Source organism: Podarcis erhardii (assembly GCF_964252035.2).
Source record: "Podarcis erhardii genome assembly, chromosome: 1".
NCBI classification, from domain to species: domain Eukaryota; kingdom Metazoa; phylum Chordata; class Lepidosauria; order Squamata; family Lacertidae; genus Podarcis; species Podarcis erhardii.
Window position 1 is genome coordinate 59,080,725 of NC_138497.1, and position 16,191 is coordinate 59,096,915.

At 39.1% G+C, this 16,191-nt stretch overlaps 2 protein-coding genes across 7 annotated transcripts in view; both read left to right on the plus strand.

Annotated features, from left to right (window-relative positions):
* Nucleotides 1-16,191, plus strand: part of SHANK2 (SH3 and multiple ankyrin repeat domains 2) — a 353,024-nt gene that overhangs the window by 312,013 nt on the left and 24,820 nt on the right. Inside the window, exon 20 of one of the 6 annotated variants that reach the window (XM_081833852.1) lies at nt 16,106-16,165. The exons of the other annotated variants lie outside the window; for them this stretch is intronic. Within the exon in view, the coding sequence (XP_081689978.1) occupies nt 16,106-16,165 (60 nt within the window). The remainder of the gene's footprint in view (nt 1-16,105; nt 16,166-16,191) is intronic. 6 annotated transcript variants of the gene reach the window in all.
* Nucleotides 3,492-16,165, plus strand: LOC309327018 (uncharacterized protein). Its single transcript, XM_081836050.1, has 2 exons — nt 3,492-4,804; nt 10,277-16,165. Exons 1-2 carry the CDS (start codon nt 4,717-4,719, stop codon nt 11,131-11,133), a joined length of 945 nt encoding a protein of 314 aa, XP_081692176.1. The 5' UTR covers nt 3,492-4,716; the 3' UTR covers nt 11,134-16,165.

Consider the following 16,191-nt stretch of genomic DNA (forward strand, 5'->3'; position numbering starts at 1 on the left):
CTTTTGAATTAATATTTGGTATTAGTTTCATATACCATTTCCCCCACCCTGTACAATGATTCTATCCTGTACAATGTCTGATTTGAGGTGTGCCAAGAAATGCAAGCATCTCCTCCCAGTTCTCTTAAACAGACTATACATTTTAGAAACCCTCTTGCATAATCTGAAATAGTCAACCTCTTACGTTGGGCTGTACAGTTGCATACTTTACAATACACTGTCTTAATTTCATTTATCTTACAGTTTGGCTTGATTCAGACCTCACACCAAAGCATGCTTTGCACTAATTGTAGCTTAGAACCCAAACCATGGTTTGAGCTTCCAAATGTAAAGACAAAGCATGAGTTAGAGCTGCTTGTTTGCTTTTGTTTGCTCTGCTACATCATGTCAGTTCCTTCCCATGTGGGGCAAATATAGGTAACTGCCTAGGTCCAGTGCTCTCAGGGGCCCACACCTTTACACAGCACACATGACTACAGGTCCTGTACATGGACAAATAGCAGGCCAGTGGCTAGGCAGAAACCATGAATTCAGTCACTCTTTTGTGGCTCCAGGAAATGCAGGCATGGGGTAGGGGCATGCCTGCATTAAGAGAAAACTATTTCCAATAAACAATGACAGAAAAGTTATTATTTTCCCTCTCCCATGCGGGGTAGGGGGAGTATTGATATTTTTACCCTACTTACTTTGCGTCTCATCCCATGTTGAATTCCAAGAATGTGAGGCAACCACATTCACCTATTTAAACTGCATTTGAGGCTCGCAAATCCTGAATCCAACTAATTCAATAATATTTACTTGCGTACAACCAAATATTGTTGTGAGTAATCCTACATAACTGGCATTATACTAAAGACCTTTACTTTTAATAGTGAAAGTTATTACTAGTGCACTCTCTGCTCTTTTCTATTTCTTGGAGTGAGGGTTGAATGGGATAGAATTTCTTACTAAAATCTAGTATGTTGAAACTGTTTTATAAGGCCACGTGTTATATTTATAATGTATGAATAATAAAGGTGTGAAAAGAGAATATAAATTCTACATTTTGCTATTACTAAAGCTATCTTATAGAGTAAGTGATTAAGGTGTATGTCCTAGAAATGCTTTGTATAGAGTTCTAGATTCAAACTCAGGCACCTGTCTAAAAGCTTTATTTGATTTATTTTTTACATTTGTATCCCACCTTTACTCCAAGGTAGAGTACATGATTCCTGCCCTTCCCTTCACAGCAGCCCTGTGACATAGGTTAGGTTGAGAAGCACTAACTGGCCCAAATATCACCCAGTGAGTTTCTTTCCTCTGTGGATATTTGAACCTGAGTCTTCCAGATTCTGCTCTGGTACTAACCACTACATCACACTAGCTTTTAGGTGTCTTCCAGATGTTTTCTCAAGACATCCAATTGTGGTTTCTCTACCTCCTGGTTTAGTTGAATTTCACCTGTATAAAAATGTCATGGAAGTTAAACAATGTACTTTGTCCTGCATCGTGCACACCCTAGGAAAGACCTCCTATCATGCTAAACCATAATAGCAGAAACCATGGCTTGCAAGACCAGTTATACCATGGTTTCTTATATGATTTGCTGGATAATCACAGGCTATGTGTTGTCAATTCAGGCATCACATCATGCTTTGATTTGTGTCTGAATTTGAGTCATTATGTCTGATTCCAGATTTAGATTATTTTATCTTGATACCATCAATTCATCTTTAGTAGCATTCTTTTCGTAAATTACAGAATTTCTATGTACAAAATATCAGACTCCCCTGAGATAACATTTTTATGTTATACATTTCACATATGGAGAGAATCTGTGTTTTGTGTCTTAAAATGTCATATAAAATAAGAATAATTCGCTTGCATTCATTTTTGGCATCTGTAAAAAGCTTGCAAATGTTAAATAAATTAGCCACAAACTGAATATGGTATCAGTGGTTATTTCTTGTGAGCAAATGTAATTAACTGTCTGACCCGTAACTATTTTAAGTTTGCTTTATTAAACTTTGTTAACAAATAAAATTTATGTAATAATAAAAGAGGAAAATTGTTCTTTTTATAATCAAATAAGTTAATCTTACATACATTTCAAACAGCACTAACATTTCCCCCCCTTGCTTTTCCCATTCATAACTATCCTTTTCTGGAACCAATCTAAGCTTAAACGCTTGGATTTGTGCTTTTTCAATCTTTGAATTAGTCAATGAAACCATACTGGTTGATATGCAAATATTCAAGGTTTACTGAGTTATAGATCAGGCTATATAATCCTTTTTCTTAATTTTAAAATTACATCTTAATGCTAGTCAGCTGTTTAAGAGATGCCATGTCTAATACACGTACACAATGCATTGAGAAACTATCTCAATTTACCTGTCAATGTAGACTTTAAATTAAAGTATATATAGACATGGAATAGATCTATGTTGGACAGCCCCCACAACAAGGTGGGGAGCGCTTTCAAGTGAAGTGAGTTTCCATTTGAAGCTGTCACTTTTATATCTTGCTCTTAAGTACATTGGGTGACTATATTGGGCTGAAATTCAAAATTTCTGCCTTGTTTCCCTGTGTACACCAAGATTTCCGGTTTCCACATTTCACAGCAGCCTTCGGTGTCTCCCTGAGAAGCCTCTTAGGAAGATTAGATGATTGTCCAGTGGAGTATCTAGCATAGTGCAAAGGACCACAGCTGAAAGCAAAACTCAGCAGTACTCACACGTGTTTACAGAAGCACTTCAATCACATCAGCACAGATGTATTTGGCTCCTGTCCATAATCACTCCAAAGTACCATTACTGTTGTTGGGTTTTTTTGGCTAATCTTGAAGCCATATTCTGATGATCCCTCGTACCTATGGGACCGCTTCTCCTGGTATGTCCCACGGAGGAACTTATGATCTTCAAACAAAAACGTCTTGGAGGTCCCAGGCCACAGAGAGGTTAGGCTGGCCTCAACCAGAGCCAGGGCTTTTTTGGCTGTGGCTCCGATCTGGTGGAACACTCTGCCACAAGAGACTAGGGCCCTGAGTGACTTGACATTTTTCCGCAGGGCCTGCAAGACAGAGCTGTTCCACCAAGCCTTTGGCCAGGGCACAGCCTGACTCCCTCCTTTGGCAATCTTCACAGAACTCTAGCCCAATGGTTGCCATCAATTTGATTTGAATTAATTTTATAATTAAATGATTTTAGAATGTTGTATTATTTTATTGTTGTTAGCCACCCTGAGCCCGGCTTCAGCTAGGGAGGGCGTGACATAAATAAAAAATATTATTATTATTATTATTTATTGAAATTATTAACATGAAAATGTTTCAGTTGAGTGAGAGATTTCTTAAGTTTCCTTTGCCTTAATGAGAATTAGCAACACCCACAAAATCAACAATATTAAATTATCATAAATTTAAAATGTCCAAAGAATGTCATGGATACCAGCAGCCACAGCAAAGTAGTTTTAAGTCCTATTGATTTTAGTGGGTGAATTGAGTACATGTTTAAAATTGTGGTCCTGTGCATAGCTCAAGTAAACTTAGTGGGATTTGCTTCTAAGGAAGCATGCATATGTTTCCTAGTTGAAATCAGTTGGACTTGAAATTCTTAACTTTGGTTGAAACACGCCACATTATTCCTTTATCACACGCCATATGCCCTCTTCTTTCCCCCCTGCCATGCCTTTCTCCCTTTCCCTCCTAAAGCTGTTGAGAGACAACTTACCAGTACTTCTTCTGCAGTGTACATGCTCGTGTTTATTGCTTTGCATCTGCAATGTCTGCCAAAAAGAGAGCTTTCAAAAGCCATCAATAGCTAAATATGCACAGAATTTACAAATGACTTTTTAATGTACATTTATGCTCTAATATTTAGACAGGTACCTTTTCTAAGTTTTAGCTTCTTTCAAACACATATTAGATAACATGGAATAGTTTTCTTTTTAATTGCTCTGAATAAGGAGAAAGCACACTTGAATTGTATTTCGCTTGGGATTTTGCAATCTTACACTGACATGAGACATGTGGTTTAGAACTTGAATGCAGATTCACACAACACCTTTCAGAATATGCATTTTTGCACTGCTGTATGGTAGAATTTATACGAAGCTTTTTCATTTTGTGAATGGCTCCCAGGCCATGGGATCGGCAACCCCTAAAGATTCAGGTTGTCAGTTGTGTGTCTTTTGGTGGGGAAACTGAACATGTGCTAGAACGCTTCACAAGTTCTACTTTTATATAGATCTCATAGCATGTGATGTATCGTCCTTTCATTAGTACATTGGGTGGGTATACTGGGAGGAAGAACAACACACATGAAAAATAGTGGTTATGGTTCATTTCTGAAGTTAATAATGTGGCTGAAGCCACAGTATGAAGGTGCAATGGATGTTGCACCCAGTTTGATGTAACCTATTGTGCATGGCACAGTTTCTATCTGTATCTGTCTTAGGTATTCAGAAACTTTCATCCTATCTAAAGCAGCTTGAACAGTAAGAAGAAGGGGCATGCTGCAAACATGGGCCTAAGTGCAGAGGAACAATTCACGGCTCCAAGAACTTTCTCAAGCGTGCTACTATGGCTGCTGCATTGCTAGCTGTATTTAATTGTACCCAAAGAACTTTCCAGTTATCTGGCAACAAAGAAGATCATACCTACTTCTGCAATCCAGCTGTTCATATGGGGGGAAAGGAAAGAATATATAAGGAAAAGAAAGCAATCCAGTAGTGGAGATGAAAAATCTGGTGGGATCTCAAAAGGAAGGACTCTTTGAGAGCAGCACTTCCCAGGGGAGGGATCAGCTGCCAATACAAGTGGCAGGTAAGACTCAACATGGCCATAAAGAGATAACTATTTTCAGTGAATCAATTTAAATATGTTTCTTGTAGCTGAAACCTCTGATTATTATAAGTACTGTAGCCTGTGCTCTTTCCATATACTTCCTAGAACTAAGTTGTCCTTGGTGTTTCTTCTGTAGCTTTTATATCATGAATAACTTGTAAATGGTATCCTACATTCACTGAGAAACTAGAAGCATGATAACCATGTTCAAGGAGCCAGCAGTACGCCAGCACCATGATCCTACCCAAGCATCTATGGAGCTGGTGTAGTCCTGACTTCAGGCAACATTTGACAAACATCCTGTCCAAGGCAGCTTATTCTTCAGGGCAGGGAGTAGGCAAACTACGAATAGTGAACACAAAATTATGAGGTGTATCATGCACATGGAGGTGTCAGAACAATACACCCAGGTGTATGACACAGATGTACTAAATCACAGAAACGAAGGAGGCATCTGATCACATTGAGGAGAGGGACTGTGAGAAGTCTAACACTGCCTCTTTGCACACAACACTTTAAAAATTCAGCCAGTTGACAAATAAAATAATGTTATAGGGGAGATGCTGAAAAGAACCCAAACACATTGTCTGGGGTTTTTTGTTTTTAATTCAAAAACAACAACACGAAAATCTAAAAGAGCACCCAGTCCAAAAATTACCAGGCTCTTGGCACAGTCCTCTTGCTTTCCCTTTCTCCGTCTGTTTTCAAATACATCTTTATAGTTGAGAACTCTGGTAGGCATGCCAGAACAAAATGCAACCAGGTAATATTGATTAAACCATAGTATAGGAAGCCACGCATCCACATACCCTATAACTCACTGTATGTCTAGAAAGAAAACGATGGAGTTAGCAGCGGTTTAAAAATACATTGTTCGGTTAGGTAGATGTAGTATGTAAGGGTGTTGGGGTCTGAAGCAGAGTGCAGACATGATGGTGCTGATTTCTTAACCATGGTTAAGAGAGTGGGAGTTGGTCATGCACAGATACCTTGGTTTGGATACAGGTTTGCGCAGAGGAGAATTGCACAAACTGGCAGGGTCGGCCCACCCATGAGGCAAGGTGAGGCATCTGACTCAGGCGGCAGGATCCACATGGACAGCAGATCCCAATGCAGATATTTATTCCTCCCCCGTCCTGTTCCTGATGTAGATTTTCATTCACCCCTCCTTCCCTGGTGGGGAGGGGGCAGCCATGCAAACTGGATGTTCCCACAAGTGGAAGGTGGAACATGATTTTCAATATTTCCTTTCCTCCTGGAGCCTTCTGTGCTCTCCAAAATCTGCTCCAGAGGATTTGGGGGATCCTCCGGAACAGCATGGATATGGGTATGGAGGGGGAGAGGGGAACTATCAAAAGTTATCTTCCTCCTCTCACCTACGGGAGCCTCTGCAGGAATTGACTTGCTTTTGTGAATAGAAGGAGGCCTTCGATTTGTTGAACAGCAGGTCTGAATCTAACCCTCTCTTTCCTCTGTCTCCTTTTGTCTCAGGCATTCTTTCTCCTCTCTTTCTCCTTTGAACTTTAATTATATTTATCATTACATCTGCTTTGGTTTATTTGTTCCTATTTTAAATTCATTTCAGAGTCTCACATTTTGTCTGCAATTGTATTGACATGTTTTTATGTAGTGTCAGCTTATGTGCTGGTTTCCTATAGAAAGACAAATATTTTTGAGATAATAAATAAATAATCTGCAGTGGTACTAAGCATGGTTAAAAGCTTGACTTCACTAAGCATTAATCAGGATTTGAAGCAAGGCTTCAATAAACTGGCAAACCCTGGTAAAGCTGTTGAGCGTTAATCATGGTTAGTGTTAGCATTACGGTTAGCTCAGTAAATAACTCCTGCGTGATCTTATGTGCAGCTTATTCCCAGTCTCTTAACCATGAGTAAAAGATCAACAGTGTTGCATCTGCACTGGGCATAAATATTTGCTTCATTTTCTTTTCATTATTATTATTTCTACATCTCATTGAGTGTAACCACAAGCTAGTGATTTGTGCCCCCGTAATGAAACCAAATCTGTAGATGAAAAGTATTTAGAAGATAAATACATAATATTGATTTTGTTTACATGTTGATCCTTGCAGTGCAGTTGTTGCATGCTCCTGGTGAAGAAATAGGCAACAATGCAAGATCAAGGCACCTAATTCAAGAGAGAAGTTAACTTGATTTTAATATTTCTAGTCACATGGTGCAGAAGCGTAAGCCATTTGATCATTCAGTCCTGCTGCTGAGCAGCACAGTTTCTAGGCACACCAAATTTCCATTGTCTCCATATTACCAAATGCACTTCTTCCACACCACCAACATAGCACTGGTGCCATCATCTTAACAACTTCCAAGTCCTGAATTTTATCAGGCCAACTTGCAGACAGCAAGAAAATGACCTTTCAAGCAGAGCCTGATGCATATAACACAGTGATGTCAACCATTATCCCAAGTTGCCACAGTTGCTCTGCATTGAATGAGAAAATCAGCTTAAGGTTCTCTGTGCCCCATAATAATATTAAATAAAGGCTGTAAATCCTAGTTATTAGAGATGCTTGAACTCTTTGTTGTTAATGTTGCCTCTTGATTCAGCCCCTTCATTGTTAATGGCTGGTCTAACAACCCATCTTAACCTCTTTGAATGTATTCATGATTCATAAGTATTTGACAACAGTGTCAGAATTTAAGTCCATTGATTGTTTATAAACTGTTTACTCAGTTTGTTATTTGTGTGATTGGCCACACATGCCAATCTCTCTGATTGGAAGGCTGAAGTTATTTGCTTAGGAAGACGTTGCAGCGAATAAAATGTTTCTGAGCAATAAGGATTTTTTTTTCAAGTTAGGAAACTGGATTCACCAATAAATGGCAAATGAACCATCAACATAAATAACAAACTATGCCAAGATATTATTTTATTTGTATATCAATGTTCACACATCAGCTGGGGGTGGGATAGGTTATATTTTTCAGATTATTTTATCAGGTCTACTATTTTCCATTTGGTTCTATTGTAAATGTTCAGACAAAGAGTTTTAAAATATGAAAAATGCCTGGCTTCATATGATCAATGATATCCAATAATAATAATATCCCTTCTTTAGAATGGGATGGCCAACTTCTGCATTATAAGCGGCCACTCAGTTCTCTAGATTCCGTTCCTGGAAGGGGAGTATATTTTGCTGTCCAATTGGACCTTCTCGCAACTAGTCAGAAGTTGTATTCAGCATGACCTAGGAAAAGCAGTTTCACAGTTATGGTGCATGTGTGCTGGATCATGATTTAGGCTGTTGCATTCAAAACCTGGAGATAGAATCATAGATTTGCACAGCTAACAACGTGAAAGGCCTCTCTCACAACCTTTTAAAAAAATAATTTCCTTTTTATATAAAATGTTATTACTGATTAAAATGTAGCAGGGAGTAAGGCAGATAAAATTATTTCCTGGGCCACATCTTGCTCGTGGGCCTCAGCTGGCCATCTCTGCTCTAGAGGTTCAGTTAGAATTTTGAAACAGACATTTGCTCACGTGGTTAAAAATGTCCCTGTTTTATATGTGTACCCTAGCAGATAATTTTGAAAAGTGGATTTTGTGGTCCTACACTATCTATCTGAGGGATATAGGAATCACTGGTTACAGCTGTCGCTGGGCTGGTGGAGCAAAGGTGGGAATTAAAGTGCAAAAGCAGCAGGTATTACATTTAAATTGTCTCGTGAAGTCCCTTTTCAAAGTATCCATGCAGTGGAAGATCCAAGGCTTGCTTGCCGCTCTGTCTCCACATCCATTTTCATAAGGAACTCATGCATATTATATACAAACAGTTTCATTCTCGCTTTCCATAAACATGCAACTGGACAGTCTAAACAAACACAAACAGGTGTGAATACTTTGAATGTGAATACATTAATTAATAGATGGAGAAATTATTAGCGCTCACAATGTAATTAATGTTGAGATTAAATATTCAGTTATATTGAATCATGAAATGTACAAGGCCCTTTAAATGAATATATGATTGGAGGGGTTCAGGATTTGGAGTGGTGAGAGAGACCATGGTTTTCTCTAGGAACCACCCCCAATATCCCTCTCCCACTAAAATAAGATGGATGATCTCAAAGGATAAGAAATAATAAGGAACACTGTTACAAATCAGACACATATATACACCCGTGTCCCTCTGGTGCAAATACACAACTCCAAATTAAGGTCATAAGAGCAGCATGTGGTGTGTGTCAATGAGCAGGAGTGACACCTAACCAAATACAAATTCATTTGGAGATTCTGCAAAGCAGGTGCAAATTACTTAGCACCAACCACACAGAGCAACCAGTTCACCAGGAATGATTAGTAGTAGTTACTCTTGTTTACTAGGTAGACTTAGTGAGAATCATGCTGTTCACACACAAATCTTGCTTAAAATTGGGAAATGTACTTTGAATAAGTGATTATTATGATAATTTGAGAGGACATCTCAAATTAAATGGGTAAATTGTCCCAGAGGCAGAAGGCTTATTTATTTCCCGCCCCCCCCCAACCTAGGACATTTTCTCATTCTTCATTAGCCTGCATAATATATATAAATGCATAAAGTAACTGCTTAGTTAGGAAGTGCATGCAATATATAATCATTTTAAAGTGTTTGGGGATACATTTTCTTAAGAGTAGATGTGAATTTAAATAACATACATGGACAAATGCCCTTATTTAATGCTTGACCTTTCTTTGTAAACTGCATTGTACACGTGTTATATAACTCTTTATAAAAGTACTCAGGCAAGGAGTCAGCAAGGCAAGTGCAAGGGAAATATTTATCTTCAGACAAACAAAAGGCATCCTGGTGAACAATGCCATTGTGCATAATTACTTTCAGTTTAATATTAACAAAAAGGAAATGAATGCATACAGAAGACCTAAGAGACATTGTTCACAGGATAAATTTGATTGACTGCCACACATATTTTGTGGCAATAATTCTGGAAGGAGTTTAGGGGTGAGATGAAACGCCGGACAAAAGAGAAGATAGCAAGCAGTGCTTCAAAAGTTGCCACACAAGCCAGTGGTGGAGCACATCTGACACCACAGGAAGCTCAGGTCGCTTGGAAAGTTGACTCAAAGTTCATCACAGAGATTTCTGACTGTGACATCACTACAATGCATAGGTGAGCTTTTTGCTAGGTTCACAGACATTTACTGTCACAATCACAATAAGGTGTATTGAAAGATGTTCTTTGGGATCCAGTACAGTTGTATGTGTTACGGGTGCAGCACCGTGTGCATTTTATGAAGTGCCACCTGCACTTTTCAGTCTCTAAATTTTAGTCTGCCCAACTATTTGCCCAAACACAAACACTCTGGTTTCCCAACTGGCTTCTTTCTGTGTGTTGTCCGATGTATGTAGATTCCTCCATCTGCCTGGCCTCAGATACAGTGGTTGTTGCTCCTCTATTTGATTGCCAGATGTCACTGGGCAGCAAGATGGGGAGGTTCCTGGATCTTCTGGACAGCCCAGGCACCAGAGAGGAAGTTCACCATCCACACCTGCAGAAGAGCAAGAATCTTCAGTGCCAGCTTCTGATGAAGATTCACCAGCCAGAACTACAGAGAGTTGGCCATGGCCATTGTCATCATCTGAAACACACAGCAACCTGGGGGAAGATTTTGAGGGATTTCCAACACCAGAGCGGACTCCGCAGTGTACAATGGACATACAATCTCCTGGGGATCAGTCTCTCAGTAGGACTCCCCAGTATGAGAGTGACTCTCCTGTGGAGGGAAATGATGAAATGAACGAAGAGCACCATGGTGTTCAGCCTGTCCCTAGGGATCGGGGTTGGAGAGGGCAAACTCAGCTGACAGAGGGAGAGAGGTTATTAATGGAAACCAATAGTAGGATTGTACAGCTGCTGGAAAATATCAAGAGGGAGCATGCACAGTCCATGGGTCTCATGTCCCAGTCCATGGGCCGGATGGAGCTGCAGCTAGGCATTGTGGCTACATCCACAAGAGCCATCCATAACTACCTGTCTGAGATTTTAGCTTTCCTCAAACAACCAAGGACACAGGTCCTTGAAACACGTATCTCCCAAAGAGCCACCCCTCATGTTGAGTTAACGAGTGCCTCAACGTGGACTGGTGAGGATGCAGTGGCAATGCCCACTGGATACTTACCAAGGGATGAAGGGATTAATGACTCTCAAGAAACACTGCAAGCCACACTGCCTCGTCGCAGTGGCCGAATGCAGAGAGCCATAACAGAAAGGGCCTCGTTGCCCATGCCCATGCGCCAAGCAAAGGGGGGAGGGAAGAAAAAATAATTTATCACACTAGTGATAGTATTTTTAAGGGTTTTTTTTAATGTGCCTGTCCTTTTAATTCTTAGCCATAAGGCCATGAGTGGCAGAACTTGACCATTTTTACATTTGGCTAACATTGTATTCTGGCTGACTAGATTAGTCTTACATTTTGTAGTTTATATTTGCATTGTTAACAATGTGTGCTACTGGTATTTGAAGAACATTTGCTTCTGTTCTTTCACTTCAGCTTCATGAGAGCATTTTTTTACACTGTGCCAGACATTCATTGCTTTTCTTACAAATACAAATCATTTCTGGACACAGTTGTTTTTTGAGTTTTCTTTTTCCATTATCCCCCCTTCCCCCTTTCCCTCTGAGCAAGCATTCTGGAGTTTTTGGTAAGTATGTGGGTCTTGGCAATATTCGCCTCAGAAATTGTGTTCGATCAGTCTTTGCCTGGTGTTTCTGGCATGCTGGCCTGAGGTGTTGGGATCAGCCTGTAAGTGCCTTTTTTGATAAAAATCTTATCCTCTGTGGGTCTGACCAGATTAATCTCTTGCCTATTTTGTGGAAATTACATATCTTGGCTGGGTTGTGTAATAAGCAACATGCCAGGACTATATTGCAGCATTTGTGACTTGTACAAAAACTGTGCCAGCAAACCTATCTAGGCACATGAACTACACTTTCAAAAGCTCCTTCCTTGTTGAACTGATGGTTTGGCAAGCAACATTGTTATCCCATGGGGAGATTTAGAAACAGAGGAAAATAGCAATGCATTTATTATATGTGAATCACATAAAGAAATATCATAGGAGAAACTATCCCTAATACTATCACAGACACTTACAGATCAAAGCAATCGCCTTCCTTGTAGCCAGACCTTCTCAGAATTTAAGAGTCATAACACGCTGTTGCGTTCTGTGCCACAATGTCTAAATAACAGCTTTGCATTGCAGACGATATGAAAATCTCTCCTCTTCCTTTAGGCCACCTCATTTACTGATGCTAAGAGTGGTCCTAGCACACTAGGCAGATAACTAATGCACATGGGTTGGAGAGCATTTTTATTACTGTTGGGACTGCCTCTGTGAGGGTTGGTTAAAAAGCGGGACACAAAAGCATCTAGATGCATATAAGGAATACAGAGTGGCTTCTGAGTGGTACTCAAGATCATCCTGTTTTCACCACCAAACGGGGTTGTGTGGTCGCCACCACTGTTACAGGCACAGTGTAGGCCCTGCTTCACTTTCCAGTTTCACTTTGGAGCTAAATTCCCTAAAGAGCATATTTGTGAGAGCATATTTATCAAGCCCATATCTAAATCCAAGTTTGTGGCTGTATCTAAACAGGCTGTGGACCATGTGGGCCATCTCTTCCACCTACTCTTGTTTCAGACGGAAGAAAACCTGAGAGCAAGAAGCATTTTGCTGCAGTACAAACCAGCCATAATATGCTTCTTAGTGAAATATTTGCTTGTGGCTGCTTTTTGCTAAGTGACTGGGCTAATGGTGAAATGCAGCTAGTGTGGGCTAACCCCTCATGCAGGCACAACGTACGGTTCAGGTATCTGTCCTGAGAGATGAGCTGTCATGGGTGTGCTGTCTTGACCATAAACTCTAAATGCACCCGGTCTGTCAGGGATGACCTTTCACACCTGCATACCACTTGTGCCCCATCTGTGCCTGTTTTATTTCTTGTTTGTTTGTTAAACATAATATACCGTATTTTTCCGTCTATAAGACGCCTCCATGTATATGACTATTTTGGGGGACTCAGATTTAAGAAAATGGGGGGAGATGGCCCCATGTATAAGACGCCCCCTCATTTTTGACATTATTTTTTAGGGAAAAAAACCTTGTCTTATACATGGAAAAATATGGTATATATAGATGCCTTTATAAATAAATACATTTCAAATTGAAGCATGTAAGAATCATGATGCAAGAATACACATTCTTACAAAATTACATTAAAAAACAACAACCAAGGGGAAGTGTCACAAGCAAGTATGAAACCAAGTCCAGTCCAATGGATTTTGTTAAGGTTCCAATGTAGCTTTCAAAGTCCTAAACAAAAACAAGCTGCAGAGCTCTTTGAAAATTAGCCTTTTATTAATATGTTTGAAAAGGGAAATACATGGAGTTCCACAAACATCCTGAGATCAGCCTAGATCTACAATATAATGAAGATGTGTTTATTTGCATTATGTCACTCTAAAAGTGTGATGGAATTGGGGAGGGGGGGTATTCAGAATTTGACAAATATACTACAGTTCAAACATAACCATTGTTGGAAAGTCCAGATTTCCTCCCTAAATTTAATACATTTAATTCATTGGGTTATACTGCATCCCAACTTCAGTATGCGATTAAAAAAAAAATCAGCACAAAATTCATTCTTTGCAGTAATATACAAAGCGCCCTCCCCATTCCAACTTGTTTCAGCTATCTGTGATTAGAAAGGGTTGCAATACCTGCCATTTGAGTGGAAAAAGCTGTAGGGCAAGGAAAAATGAGCTGACAATAATAAGATCAACAAAAGATAGAGTTTCCCACTAACCTAATGTGTGGTGGCAATATCAGATTTTGTTAGTGAATACCTGCAAACTGATATTGTAGTCAGATCTAGTGCTTGGATCAGACTTCCAATACTGTCTTGCGAAATAATGGAGGTATGCATGGTTTTTATCATTTTCAAAGTGAATATACCCATGCTTTTTTCTTGTATCTGTCAAAACCTATTCATTATTTCCCTGTAGTTCTCATTGTCTGGCTAGAAATATGGCTACGTGTGTCTTTTCAGTTACAAAAGTTATGAGTCTTTATGTGGAATATTACATTACTTGCAGACATTGAGTAACAAATACTTCCCATCTTCAAAATCTTTCACTGTTGATCACAAAAGGTTTGTGGCATCATTTACAGGACTAGAGAGGCATAACACAAAATCTTCCCTCTTGGTGGTGGATATACCAGCATACCCAAATGTCAAAGATGAAACCTGTAAGGTTTATGTTTTACTGCAAATTGGAAAGGTTTAGTCATAGTTTGAAAGACAGAATTCAGATTTCTGCTAAATTGAGTATAAATCTTTCACATCACATTTGAATCTTTTAAAAAGCAGGCAAAAAAAATAGAATACTGAAAGATATTGATATTTACAAATAATCTATAGCATTGTCCAGTTCCATGATGTTGGCAGTAGATCTTGAGCCTTCTCAGTGACTTAAGAATCTGCTTTTCTATGACAATTTTCTTCGCAGGTAGAGAAGTTAACTGTGATTCCTATAAACACCATTGCCCTGATCCAGCTATCCTTTGTGGGCACAAGGGCTCTGATCTCACCCAACCACAGGATCTTCTCCATTCACTTCAGTGGTCGAGGCATCTCTGGTATCACATGCATAGAGATATGCACATAGATCTTTTACATCCACTGCTGTGATTTGAGAAACCCACACATGCAGGGGCTCCTTGTGCACATTGCAGCACTCACGGGGCTCTGGTTCAGGAAGCGTCTCTGCATTTAACTAGATGTGCTACATTAAAATCCATTTTCCTTTTCCCATATACCATTCTAAACCACACTCTTAAGAGATGAATATGCTCTACATATCTAATTACAATCTCTAATTTCAACACTCTGCATGGGTGGAATTGTCTGTAGAAAATTATTGAGGTGACTGTATTGAGCTGGTAACTAATGGGCTAGTTTCTCTTTTTTCCTAAAGCAGTTTGCAATGCAGGTATTTTGTATTTAATTCTAGAAAAATCAGTTGGGAAGTATGATGCCTTTAAGACTTCAGTTGTCGGACATGATGAAAAAAAGAAATTGGTGGAGTCTCTTCCAGTTGTTACATAACTTTTTATGTATGCATATATGCTGAGTATCCAGGGCCCTGTGGTTAGGATGAATATTTTGCTAACTTTGCTTTGATAATCTAAATGTTTAAAAAACACCACTGCATATATATAATCTGACTGCATTCTCTGAACATTGATACTGAAGGTGTGGCAAAGAAAGAATATAGGGCTATTTTTTATAGTATAAGGTTGGCTCTTATTCCAAGTGTGGAGGATGAATTGATGTGTGATCTTAGATCAGTAAAATGACTCAGTTTCAACATAAATATAAAGGGATGATACCCATTGTATAATGCTATAATCCAGTTGTTGCCTAACTCTAGATTTGAACATTCCTCTTGCATCTTAAAAGGAAATCACTTGTATCAATTGCTTCTATTTTGGTTTGTGTTTGTAATTTGTCGCATTCTGCATTGTGCCTATTGGATCCAAATTTCCCTGTGCTACAAAGGATAGAGATAAATTTTGTGTGGTTGGCCTCTATAGCTCACTTAAAACTGAGGGCTGATTCTCTTCATAACCTTGTCTGTGACGGGCTGCTTTTATTTATCCAGCTCAGATTAGTTTTCCTACCTTTTATCCATAGTGAAGTGGTCATACTATGACTTTGAGATCACAGTTTGATGGCCATCACTCAAACATACTCTTTGAACATTTGTGGCAAACAGTAACACCATCTGAGTTTGCGGTCAAAATGTTTCATGACTACTTCCTCATAGGCAAATGCAGGAAAATAGTACTCCAGAGTTTAGAAAGTGGTTTGCTACTAACAACGTGGCCATGAGAATTAGCCCTGACATATTAATTGCCAGGCTTATAGCAAAGTTCCTAATGAAGATTTGAAACTTGACTCATTGGACCTAAGTATGATTCATTTAACATTTAGAAGTCCATAGAAAATTAAATATTTGCATATTTAAGAGACTTTAAAAAGTGCTGTTATAGCAGTGCCAAATCGTTTTGTCTAATAGCCTGACATCAGGAATAGGTTACAAAGTAATAGCATAAAGAGCACTTAAAAATACCTATTATTGTCTAAAATTTAATTAGCATTCTAGTGACTACTGTGTGGAATAGTGCTCTAGAGGTGTAAAATTTCTAAAGGTTTTCTTTCCATTTCTATATAGATATTTTCCCTTCACATTTTGAAGGTTTGAAGAAGAGGATTGTTTTTCGAGTCACACTAAGTAAACATTAAATGCATGCAGGCTTA